Source organism: Hakea prostrata, chromosome 9 (genome assembly GCF_041222555.1).
Source record: "Hakea prostrata isolate BN-2017 chromosome 9, UWA_Hpros_2, whole genome shotgun sequence".
In the NCBI taxonomy this organism is placed as follows: domain Eukaryota; kingdom Viridiplantae; phylum Streptophyta; class Magnoliopsida; order Proteales; family Proteaceae; genus Hakea; species Hakea prostrata.
Genome location: NC_142608.1, coordinates 10,885,569 through 10,897,968, shown reverse-complemented (window position 1 = coordinate 10,897,968; position 12,400 = coordinate 10,885,569). Strand labels below are relative to the sequence as shown.

Sequence of the window (12,400 nt, the reverse complement as noted above, 5' to 3'; positions counted from 1 at the left end):
AACCGGGTCATGAGCATAGCATAACAACAGATCAAGACTTCACAAGATGGCCATTACATGCGACTGTGGCAGAGGTGGCAAGTAATTGGTAGGGCCATGATCAAGTTGGTTCGTCAATTATAGCAAATACAAATCCGATGATATCCTTCCCTTTACTCTTATCGGATCAAGATGATTCTTGGTCCTCCACCATATCTCCAAATGGAGATTTCTCAGACAAATTAGCTTATCAACAAATCATGAAACAACGTTTCATGAACCATGATAGTCAATTTGCAAATTGGTGGAAACAATTGTGGAAACTACTTATACACCCCAAATTTAAAGTTTTTTTTCTGGCGTGTCTTAAATGCAGGGATGCCGGTCTGCGCAAACCTCGCATAATGGATGGACACTCAGGATGAGTGTGCAATGTGTGGGAAAGAGGCAGAAACCACATGGCATATCTTTATCTCATGTGATTGGGGAAAACGAATACATGCGGCTGGACCTTCGGGACTGCGCACTGAAAATTGGACGGATACATCCCAACTAAACTAGTGCCACAACATGGGCCGCCAACTGAATAACAACAAGAACTTTTGGTGGTTCATGTCCATTTTCATTATAACTTGCTATTTCATATGGCAGGAAAGGAATGAAATTGTGTTCAATCACAAATTACCTAATCCCCATTTGGTGTTAGGAAAACTCTCGTCTTGGATAGGAGCTTTACAACTACAAAGGGAGGAAGAGAATTTACATATTTACACTCCTAACAACTATGGGAACATTAATGAGTTGGAAGACGACTTGTGCAATAATATACTAATATCTAATAAATGTATTTTGATTTGTGCAGGGGTTCCTAACCAACAACTAGGGTCCGTAGGATGGAGCATGGGAGTATACAAAGACAGACATATACAATATGTCAATTTTGGAAAGACGAAGGCGAAAGGTGTTGGGAGACTATGATTGGTGGACTTCAGCTAGGAATGACAAAAGCTGCACACTGTGGGCTGATGATAGAAGAGATATGGACAAACAATCCAAAAATAGCTGATCTATTACCATGGCCTTCAAAACTCACATGACCTTTTGAAGAATTAACCTTCTTTTGGAGTTGGCTAATGCCACAAAAATGGTAAAATTTAATATATTCCCAAACATTGCGCTCCAGATGCGTTTATGCTAATTTAGCAACTCATCAAGGGGATTACTGTAATAACACTATATGTAGTCCTTGTAAGTGTTTTCAGAACTAAGCTTTAATATGAATTTATTTCTTTGATAAAAAAAAAAAGAAAAAGTTGCAGTGGCGAAGCAAGAAGCACATTTTGTTCAAAAGCAATACATACGCATGAATTTGAATCTCAAAAGGGTGTCTCTTGTGGAACTGAACCACTAAGACTGAACTGAACCAAATTAAGGCCTAAATCAAATCAAATTGAGTCTTATTGGACAAAGAATGGGTTGAGGATTGAAGCACCACCTGGGTTTCAGGCTGGTTTGATCCAACCCATTAGTACCTATTAGTGACCAAACCGACAAAAGAACCAAAATCATTATAATCCATTATAATTACCTAATGTATTGTTATTATCTATTTTCAAATTGTGAAGTGTGGAAGTAGTTGCTTATATATGTTTCATAAGAAGTATTTCCAAAATAATATTACTTTTAATAATTTTGGAATAGGTTAAAAAGAGGCAAGATATTATAAAAATATTAAGTCATTTATATTCCTGGATTGATATATCAGATTTGACGTTTTTTTATTGAATTTTAAATTTATTTTATTATTTAAAGATATTAAAAAATTTACAGAGATTTGAACCTTAAGCCCAAGGGGCAAGATCTAACTCATATAATTTTTAGTGTGAAATGAGATTACTAATAATCTCGAAACTGATTCAACTTGAATCCAAACGGTTGGTTAACCTAATCCAAAAAAAAAAAAAAAAAAAAATCGCAAGTTTACCAATGGTCTGTGTTCTTGACTTTTGGCCAAGGTGCGAAATCTCGGGTGCCAAAACCAACAAATTGGAATCTCACTGAGATTTTGCTGACATTTCCGGCACAATTCGATGATTCTAGTGAAGATTCAGAGTGTAACTACGCCTCTCCTGTGCATCTATTAAACTCTTTGTCCACTTTGATGGATGCAAACCTGACAGCATAAGAGAAATGCTTGCAATCCTTTCAAAGAAGCTGTACCCATGCTAGTTACCTCCATTTCTTCTCTCTTCCTCCATCCACTCTATGGAATTTCTACCACAGGTGAAGTTGACCTTTGTTTGCTTTTTCGACTTCCACAAACCTTGAGTTGTTGAGCTGCAGATGAGGATATCATGACAACTGGATCTCAAGTTTGGTGAAGTTTTGATGATTTTAGTTGGCCATTTCACCCAAAAATCAGCTTATTAAATTTCGTTTCGGGCCTATTTTTATTTAGCTGAGTATGGAACCGGCGAGATACCGCCAAACCAAATTTTCCTTCAGCTTGATGTTTTTAGTTCAAAACCGTTATATCTAAACCACATGGTTGTGGCCTCGAAAATTTATTCAAAAATGGATCATTCATTTTCTTGTGATGCATGATATGTGTCCCAACATCACATTAAATGGTTAAGATCCATTTGTAAGTTACATCTAAGAGTTGTGATTAAATTAAAAATATATAATTTATAAATGGACCTCACCTTGATGTGATTAAATTAAAAGATATATAATTTATAAATCGACCTCAACTTTTTTATGGGTTATTGAGCCACATGTCCTACAATAGATTCATGAGATTAATCCCAACCGCCTCAAACAGAATCATTGACATTTTTTTTTGGGTAAGAGAATCATTGACAGTAGTAAGTAAGAACATCCAACACCGTTTAATACCACGTGTTCAAAAAAATGGTTGATCTGGAGGCATGTTCGTAATTGCATAAATAGATGGATGAACTAGCAGAACCTGTAATCAGCTCGTCGTACTCGATCGATCACGATTGACTGTGTGTGATTAGTCCAGAAACCATCTGAGAATTGAGAGATGGCCGATCGTTACTTCTTCAATGAAATGCCGGATTTCGTCCCTGAAGCTGCTGATGCGATGGCCGCGGAAGGTGTCGGAGATTCTCTCTTAAAGCTCCTCTCTCTTCCTTACCCAGTTCTCTCTGAGAGATTTAAGCAAGCAGCTTTTGATCTCAAACAAATGGTACTCAACTTCGAAACCCAACTCGAAAATCTCCCATTCCTTAAATGTTGAAGATATCAACTGGGTGTTTACTTAATATTTTGATGATTTCAGATCGTTACACAGACATGGGGAGTTGGGGGAAGACGCGTTAAGGATTTCTCACTCTACACAGGTGCTCTTGGGACTGCGTTCTTGCTCCTCAAATCCTTCCAAGTAACTAAGAACCGGAATGATCTCAACCTCTGTTCTGAAATTGTTAAGGCTTGCGACTCCGCTTCTCGTGGTTCCAGGTACTGTTCTTTCTTCTTCTCCATCTCCGCAGTTTAGCTCAATTGGGTTCTTATAGGGTTCGTGGTATGACAGTCTTGTGACATTTATATGTGGGCGAGCCGGTGTGTGCGCTGTCGGTGCTGTTGCAGCGAAGCAGGCGGGAGATCAACGGTTGCTTAATTACTATATAACCCAGTTTAAGGAGGTGGTATTTGAAAATTTCTTCTTATATTTGTTTCGAATAATCACGGGGCCTGGTTAATTAGGGTTTGGTACTTTACAGATTAAGCTTCCTAAAGATGTCCCAGATGAGTTGTTGTATGGGAGAGCTGGGTTCTTATGGGCTTGTTCGTTCTTGAACAAACACATTGGTGAAGGGACGATTCCTCCTAGCTACTCTGTAAGAGTTGTTTCTGTTTCTGATTTAGTTTTCCCTTTTGCAGTGGAGACCAAAACCTATGTTGAAAATCTTGTAGGGTGTAGTTGTGAATAAGATAATCGAGAACGGAAGAAGATTATCCAAGGAGGGTAGCTCGCCTTTGATGTACGAATGGCATGGAAAGAAGTACTGGGGAGCTGCCCATGGATTGGCTGGGATTATGCATGTATTGATGCATATGCATATGCAACTGAAACCAGATCAAGTTGAGGATGTCAAGGGTACTCTTTGCTACATGATTAAGAACCGGTATCCAAGTGGGAATTACCCCTCGAGTGAGGGCAGTGACTCAGATCGTCTCGTGCATTGGTGTCATGGTGCCCCTGGAGTTACCCTCACTCTTGCTAGAGCTGCTGAGGTAATTTTCATTTTCTCTCTTTCTATTTTTATAATTCCAACTTCTTCAGATAGTTGTTGGTCATTTCCAATTACCAAACGATTGAGATGCAATGGTTCAGCTGAGATATGCTAGTGTATTTTCCTTAGGAACTTCTAAAAGCCATGCTTTCCGTTGTCTATACTGTGAAGAGTCACAATTCTATATTGTTAAAGACATCCCTAGGAATAGCTGTATTCAAGTCCCAGATTCTTGTCCACATAGTCAGTTTAGGCCTCACTTGAGTTTAATTTTAGTATGCTTGCCCTTGGTTTCATAATGTAGTGAGAAGTTATCTAGTTCAAAAACTCACAGAAACAGCCCTAGAAGAAACATGAGGCAAGACATGAGACCTGATGGCATCTATCTTTTTCAAGCAGTCTTTGGGAAAGAATATAAACATCAAGCAAATCAGGCATTAAGGTCTGCAAAATCTAAGAGCTGACAGCATACTTATGCTCTTTATATGTCATGGTGTACATCAGGCGTACATCAGGTGCTGCCTCTATATCTTTTCAGATACTAGATAGATTTTGACAGAGAAATAGATTCACTTCTTACATGCATAATTAGGAAAAATGAAGAATAGAGAAGCTCATAAAGGTGTTCTCAGATAAACAACCTCTTCCTAAGCTTATGTATTCAACCAAAAAATGAATAGAAGAATTGGAGATTGATAGGTTAACCTTCCATAGATCCTTAGCAAACCCAACTAAGGCTAACAACCCAACATTGACAGCTTTTTGAACCTTCTCATATGAAGGTCAGGTTGTAGGAATCAAGCACAAATATGGATAGCAGGTTTACTTTCTAAAGTTGAGATCCAATAGCGTAATAAATTGATACGTCATGGTGGCCCTCCCCTTAGCCTAACTCAGAGTTCCCCATAACATTTGTTTGATGCTCAATAGCTAGGCTCTCTGTTGTTGTAACTCATTAAACATTGTAGGAATGCTCTTGATACATGGTCACAATGATTGTTCAGTTCATTTTGGACCAAAAATCAAACAGGAGGCCCCAAATCCCACATAACACAATCCCCGGATAACAGAATATCAGGGTTTTTGTAAACAAAGGATATCTGTACTTGGGAACAGAACACATGTAACTCTCACCTGAATGAGCATGGAACCTATTTAGAATCAGATTTATCAACACAACCCAAAACGATGCCCCTACCCCCATTGCTTTGTTCCCAGAACTCCAAATCCAGTCCGTACCTTTGTCAGAAATCAAACCAAAGACAAAGAATTCCTGGTAACAAATGCAGCTGATAGCTAAAGTTCTGTGTTGGGTGAACCTAACCATGTTCAAGTTCAGTACGGAAGGAACTACCCAATCGACAAATAGGAACACAGAGTCATGCAAGCAAAATTGAAGCCTTATAGTTGTGGACGATGAGGTGCTTTCAAGAAATGAACCCCTAAAGAACAGGAAATTGGTGGGAAGAAATATAAACCACTTCCACATTGCAGTTGAGAGAATTAAGACCAAAAAAAAAAAATGTAAAGAATATGAAACCATACTACAGGAAAGATCTGTCCAGAATTCCAATTGAAACCATCTCAGGCGGAAGAACAGTGTTAACAACAGAGAATCCAATGCTCAGGAAATTGTGTTCAATCAAGTAAAAATCAATGTAACATAGGGTAGGATTGCAGCTGACCTGAAATTAGATGCATGCTTGGGGCACTCTTCTTCTCATGCTAAAGCTGAGCATCCATGGAAGTTGGAACCTTTGGAACTCAAGATCCTAGGTTAACTCCATCCTCTGCCTCTCCAATTCCATTTGTTCCTGCTTGGAATTCTCAATCTTCTCATAAACGTCTCCCAAGCTGAAGAATCCTTATCTAAGGCCACCATTCAACAACAAACCATCATGAGAGCTCTCAGATCGGCTAATCTTCACAGGTTCACAGAGGGAGACAGAAGAGAGAGAGAGGACAAGCAACCTTGTTGGTAAAGTGGATAAGAATTGCTGGATTTCATTATGTCAGAATAGAAGAATTACGAGTACTTATACATGTGAAATACAATACAAAGACTGGTTAACAGTCCAGCTGGCAATGGGTAATCCTAAGTGGTGGACCTTGCTGGCAGTGCTTTATCACACCCCCTCAAGCCTACGGGATCACAAACCTTAAGCTTGCCTCTAAGAAGAATAAAGCGAGACTGAGGTAATCCCTTAGTCAATCAATCTGCAAGTTGATCCAATGTAGAAATATATCGAACTGTCAATTGATGCGAAGCCACAAGATCACAAACAATATGAAAATCCACCTCAACATGCCTGGTGCGAGTAGGAAATATGGGATTGGCCGTCGTGTAGGTGCCCCTATGTTGTCACACGACTTGCACCATATTTGTGGAGCACTAGGTAGATAAATTGAAAGCTCACAAAGTAGAGAATGAATCCAAATAAGCTCAGTTGCAACTAAGGCAATTGCCCGATATTCTGCCTTAGTAGAGGATTTAGACACATTCCTTTGGTTACGAGATGACTAGGAAATAAGATGATTTCCTAAGAAAACAAAAAACCTGTGGTCGAACGTCGGCCATTTGGGCAACCAGCCCAATCAATCAGCATCAGAATATGCTGAAAAAATCATAGAAGATTGTCATGAAAGGAACAAACCCGTATTAGTTATGCCTCTAAGATAACGAAGTATACGTTTTACCGCACTCCAATTAATGTCAGTGGGAGAATGCATAAAATGTGCCTCTCGACTAACTGCAAAACCAATGTCAGGTCTCGTGTTTGACAGATACTGAAGAGCCCCAACTACTTGTCTATGCTCAATACCATCAACAAGTGCAGTCCCATCATGAAGAGACATATGAACGTCAGAGGCAATAGGAGAAGCTACTAACTTTGCATCAAACGTCTTAGTTTGGGTAAGAAGATCAGTAATGTATTTGTGCTGTGACAAAAATAAACCATCAGATGTCCTAGTAGCATCAATACCAAGAAAGTAATGAAGAGGACCTAAGCCCTTGATCGCAAATGCTGTAGATAGAGTCTTCAAAAGAGAACTAATAGCATCAAAGCTATTCCCTGTAACCAGGATGTCATCCACATATATAAGAACGAATAAATTGACATTCTTCGAGTGATAGAAGAAAAGAGAGGTGTCGGTCTTGGATCCCAAAAATCCCTGAATGAGTAAAAAAGATGTCAACTTAGTATACCAAGCACGAGGAGCTTGCTTGAGGCCATGGAGAGACTTTCTAAGGCGGCAAACATGAGTTGGTTGAGCCGGGTCAACAAAACCAGAGGGTTGCTCCATGAACACTGTTTCAACTAGATCACCATGTAGAAAGGTGTTGGATACATCAAGCTGACGAATCGGCCAATCATTTAAAATAGCTAAGAACAAAATTATCCATATTGTAGTATGCTTCACAACAGGACTAAATGTATCCCCAAAATCAAAGCTTAGTTGCTGATGATAACCTTTGGCAACTAAACATGCGTTATACCTATCAATAGTCCCATCAGCCTTCCTTTTGATTCGAAAAACCCATTTGCTACCTATCACATTTTGTGAAAGATGAGAGGGCACCAACTCCCAAGTTCCATTTTGAACCAAGGCATTAAATTCTTCTTACATTGCAACTCGCTAATGAAGAAATTGTACCGCTTTACTAAAACAAGTTGGAATAGAGTCAGATTCACTTATTGTAGCACTCAAGTTTATCAAACTCTAGGCTTCAACGACCCACTCTTAGCTCTTGTAGTCATAGGATGTTGGTTCAAATGAGGTACATCGGACCCCACCAAAGAAGAATCTTGAAGTCCCAACAGAAAATTTTTGAGTGAGATTGCCATTGGGCCTGATCTGCCAAGTGAAACTGAGTCATCCCTTATTGTAGGATTGACTGAGTTCAAGCTGAGACAAATGAGGCAAGGTATAATTATCACAAGGCCCACTACTGTTATTTTCACCAGGCACAATGCTGTTATTTTCATCTGGCCTGCTACTATTATTATCACTAGGCCCATGATTAAGAGAACAACTGCCCATTTGCCCAGAAGTACCCACAACCAATAGCCTGTTAAAATTAGGCCCAGTAGCAATGGGGGTTGGGGAGTATTTCATTATTGAGTACATTATTTTGCCCAGTATTACAAGTAGACAAAACAGCCGGTGTTGGAGAACACAAAATTGGAACATCATCTGATAACCAATCTGAAACTGAAAACTCCGAATCAGGATTAAGCAAACCTTCAAAAGGAAACAACCGTTCATCAAATTCTACATGCCATGATATAAATGACTTCCCATAGCTCGGGTCATGACAAATATAACCCTTGTAATAGCCCGGATAGCCCAAGAAAACACAAGGTTGAGAATGTGGATGTAACTTGGATTCAGAATATGGTCTCAAACACGGGAAGCAAAGAGACCCAAACACACGCAAAGAACCATAATCAGGCTTGTGATTAAACAAAACTTCATAAGGAGACTGATTTCCTCAAGCTGCAGTTGGAATTTGATTGAGCAAATAAACTGCAGTGGTCACAGCAGCTGTCCAAAACACCTGAGGAAGCTTAGCTTGAAATAATAGAGCAAGACCTGACTCAACAACATGCCTGTGCTTCCGTTCAGCAATACCATGTCCTGTATAGGGACAGGAAATTCTGTGACTAATTCCATTATCCGAGAATAACTGAAAAAAAGACTTAAACTCAGAACCTCCATCAGTTTGAAGACAACAAATCTTAACCTTGAAATAGTTCTCAACCAAATTCTTAAAGCAAGTGAAAACAACCAACAAATCAGACTTATTCTTAAGTGGAAACAGCCAAGTGTATCGTGAAAATTCATCAACAAACAATATGTAGTATCTAAAATCATCAGATGACACCAAAGGGGCAGGTCCCCATAAGTCTCTGTGTAACACATCAAGAGGCCCTCTGCTGGAATTTTCAGAAGGAAGAAAAGGTAGCCAATGATTATGGCTACACTTGCAAGCTTCACAGGTAGGTAATTGAGCAGCTGAAACACCAACTTGTTGGAGTATAAGCCTTGTACGTGGAGGAGCAGGGGTGACTGAGACGTCTATGCCAATCGACAGTAGAAGCAACAAGAGCCACAGAAGGCTTACAACTAGATTCAGAACATCTTATAGAAGGAACTAAACAGTGGGGAGGGCCGTATGTGGAGGGCAGGGGTGACTGAGATGCAATCCTTAGGGCAACAGGAGCCAAAAGAGGCTTACAACAGTCAGAACATCTTATAGAAGTACTAAACTATCTGGACGCTTAGATGCATCCTTATTACAACATAGAGTAGTTACATCATTATTCAACAACGAACCAGTTGCAGTTGGAAACAAAATGTAAAGACCAGTAAAACTCCTCCCTTCCACCAAAGCTTTGTGAGTCTGCAGATCCTTGACAATCAAATGATCAGAGTAAAACTGAAAATAAGTACCATTATCTTCATTGAACCTTGAAATTGAAAGAAGGTTATGTCGAACTTGAGGAACACAGAGAACATTTCTTAGAAGGAATTGGTGAGAAGAAACCGTAATAGTAACATTTCCAATGTGAGTGATGGAAAGAGATGAACCATTACCTACAAAAACATTATTAGACCCAGTGTATGGCTCATGAACTGCTAGATGGGCCAAATCTGCAGTCAAATGGCTATTAGAGCTTGAATCAAGAACCCAATCAGAAGAACCAATCGATCTCTGAGAACAATACACAGCAGAACAACAAAGATTCTTAAATAGAAATGCATGATTGAAGAGTTGTGGGCAGTGCATCAAAGTATGACCAGCAGCTCTGCATAATTGACAGAAGATGTGAACCTCATTCATGAATGAAGGGGGTGCTTCAGCAGATCTGGAGTCACCAGAAACAGAGGAAGCACAGGATATTTCACTATTTCGATTAAACGAACCATGAGGCCTATTCCAAGAACCGTGACCCCTAAATCGTCCTCCAGAGCTATTCCAAGAGCACCCTCTAAAACTAATACCAGATCTGTTGGATGAAGAGAATTCTTGCAAAGAATGATTAGAAGCTTGAGACTGATTTTGATTACCCTGATTAATGGTCTCAGAAGTACGATTTGTAAGATTTGCAGACAAAATATTGCTCACAGATGCAGAAGCTGAAGACCGCAGATGAAGTCTGTGTGTCAAGAGAAGACCGGAAAGATCATCAAATGTCACCGGATCAGGTCTCACCATACCAGAGGTTCTGAAATCTTGATATCCTTCACCCAAACCTCTTAGAGCAGAGAGTACAAGGTCTTTGTCGGGAACAGAAGCATTTGCAGTGGAAAGAGTATCAGAAATTGTTCGAATTTCAAGCAAATAATCTGAGATAGAGCTTGAACCATGCTGAATCTGAAACAAGTGATCTTTGAGTTCAAGAACTCGTGATTTGGAACTGGACGCATAAACACGATTCAAGATTTCCCAGGCAGCATGCAACGTCTTTGCAGAGATGATATGTGGCAAGACACTGGCAAACATTGACTAGTTCAACCAACCTAGGATTAATTGATCTTGTCTATCCCAGAGAGAAGCAGACACAGAAATGGAGGCATCAGAATCTGCAGAAACCACCGGCCACGGGAATGATCCATCGACATACCCAACCAGTTCTAGCCATGCAAGAAAGGCAAGAACTGAGCCTTCCATGACAAAAAATTGGAAGCATCCAGTTTAGTTGGCAAACCAGAGCCAAAATTTAGAGAAACTAATGAAGAAGAAGCATTCGGAACAAATGAAGATGAAGCAGTGGGTAAGGATGCCATTACCAAGATCAAAGAGCAGAGGCTCTTTCTAAGAAACCTGATACCATGTTGCTAAAGTGGATAAGAATCGCTGGATTTCATTATGTCAGAATAGAAGAATTACAAGTACTTATACATGTGAAATACAATACAAAGACTGGTCAACAGTCCAGCTGGCAATAGGTAATCCTAAGTCGGAGACCTTGCTGGCAGTGCTTTATCAGACTCTCATAGGTTCACTTTAGGGCTTTTTATGTTTTGAGAGGTGAAAGATGTACCCCATTGAAAGAAGTGTTTATTTGACTTTTCTCTTCAAAAACTCACAGAAACAGCCCTAGAGGAAACATGAGGCAAAATCCAGAATCAACAATATTTTGCTAAAATTTCAGTCATTGCGGTTGTTGCTCACTGTGAAATAGCCATGCAAAGCTGAATAGAAAAATATTGTGTTTGCTCACAGTCTAATGCCAAATGGTCAGGTTTTTGGTGGTGCTGAGTTTCTAAGAGCAGCTGGCGATGGTGAAGAAGTGGTTTGGAACAGAGGTTTGCTTAAGCGGGTTGGGATTTGTCATGGTGTGAGTGGGAATGCATACACATTCCTCTCACTTTACCGATTGACGGGTAATGTGGAGTTTCTGTACAGGGCCAAAGCCTTTGCTTGCTTTCTCCTAGACAGGGCTCAGAAGCTTATATCAGAGGGGGAAATGGATGGAGGTGATCGCCCCTACTCGCTGTTTGAAGGGTTTGGAGGTATGGCCTATCTCTTTCTGGACATGGTAGAGCCCTCTGGGGCTAGGTTCCCGGCTTATGAACTCTGAAAACCTTCCCATCTCCAAGGAACAGAAGTGACAAGTATTAAGAATCACTGTGGAACTAACTTGATAGGGTAAAGTAGTGCTAGAGTGTAAGATTGATGCTGCTAGTTTATATTATAGGTCTAAATGTGTAGTACTTCTTGTCTCTTTCTTATCCACTATGAATAAAATTGATAATGCTGAAGAAATTCCTCTGTTCAATGCTTCATATTTTCATGTCCTTTCAGTCTATTGCCACACTTGGTATTATAGTTTTGCATAGTTAGTTTAATTCTTCCCAGCCATGGTCTCCTATGTCATGTCTTCTTCGTACCAAGTTTGAGAATCAACAAGATAGATATTGTTACCTTTTATAACTGGAATATTTTGTTGAAATGGGTGAAATTCTGGTAAATAAGAGGAAATGCTAAATGTTTTGGAATGGAAACATGCATGGATGATTGATTCACAAAAAAGATCTAGTTTAATACAGTGACCTATTTCTCTTTCGAAACTATTGGGAACTTAGGTGAGTTTGTGAACGCTATTTTTCATCTTATTCATCTTTGTTCAAGTACTGAATTAATGGTT

General features: G+C 39.6%; 1 protein-coding gene across 1 annotated transcript; it reads left to right on the top strand.

The window, feature by feature from the left end:
- The first annotated feature begins 2,968 nt into the window (after positions 1 to 2,968).
- Positions 2,969 to 12,276, top strand: LOC149004624 (lanC-like protein GCL2). The gene is made up of 6 exons (XM_089168419.1): positions 2,969 to 3,193; positions 3,287 to 3,465; positions 3,539 to 3,650; positions 3,729 to 3,845; positions 3,922 to 4,242; positions 11,495 to 12,276. The coding sequence occupies exons 1-6, from the start codon at positions 3,029 to 3,031 to the stop codon at positions 11,831 to 11,833; spliced, it is 1,233 nt and encodes a 410-aa protein (XP_089024545.1). The 5' UTR covers positions 2,969 to 3,028; the 3' UTR covers positions 11,834 to 12,276.
- The last annotated feature ends 124 nt before the right edge of the window (positions 12,277 to 12,400 follow it).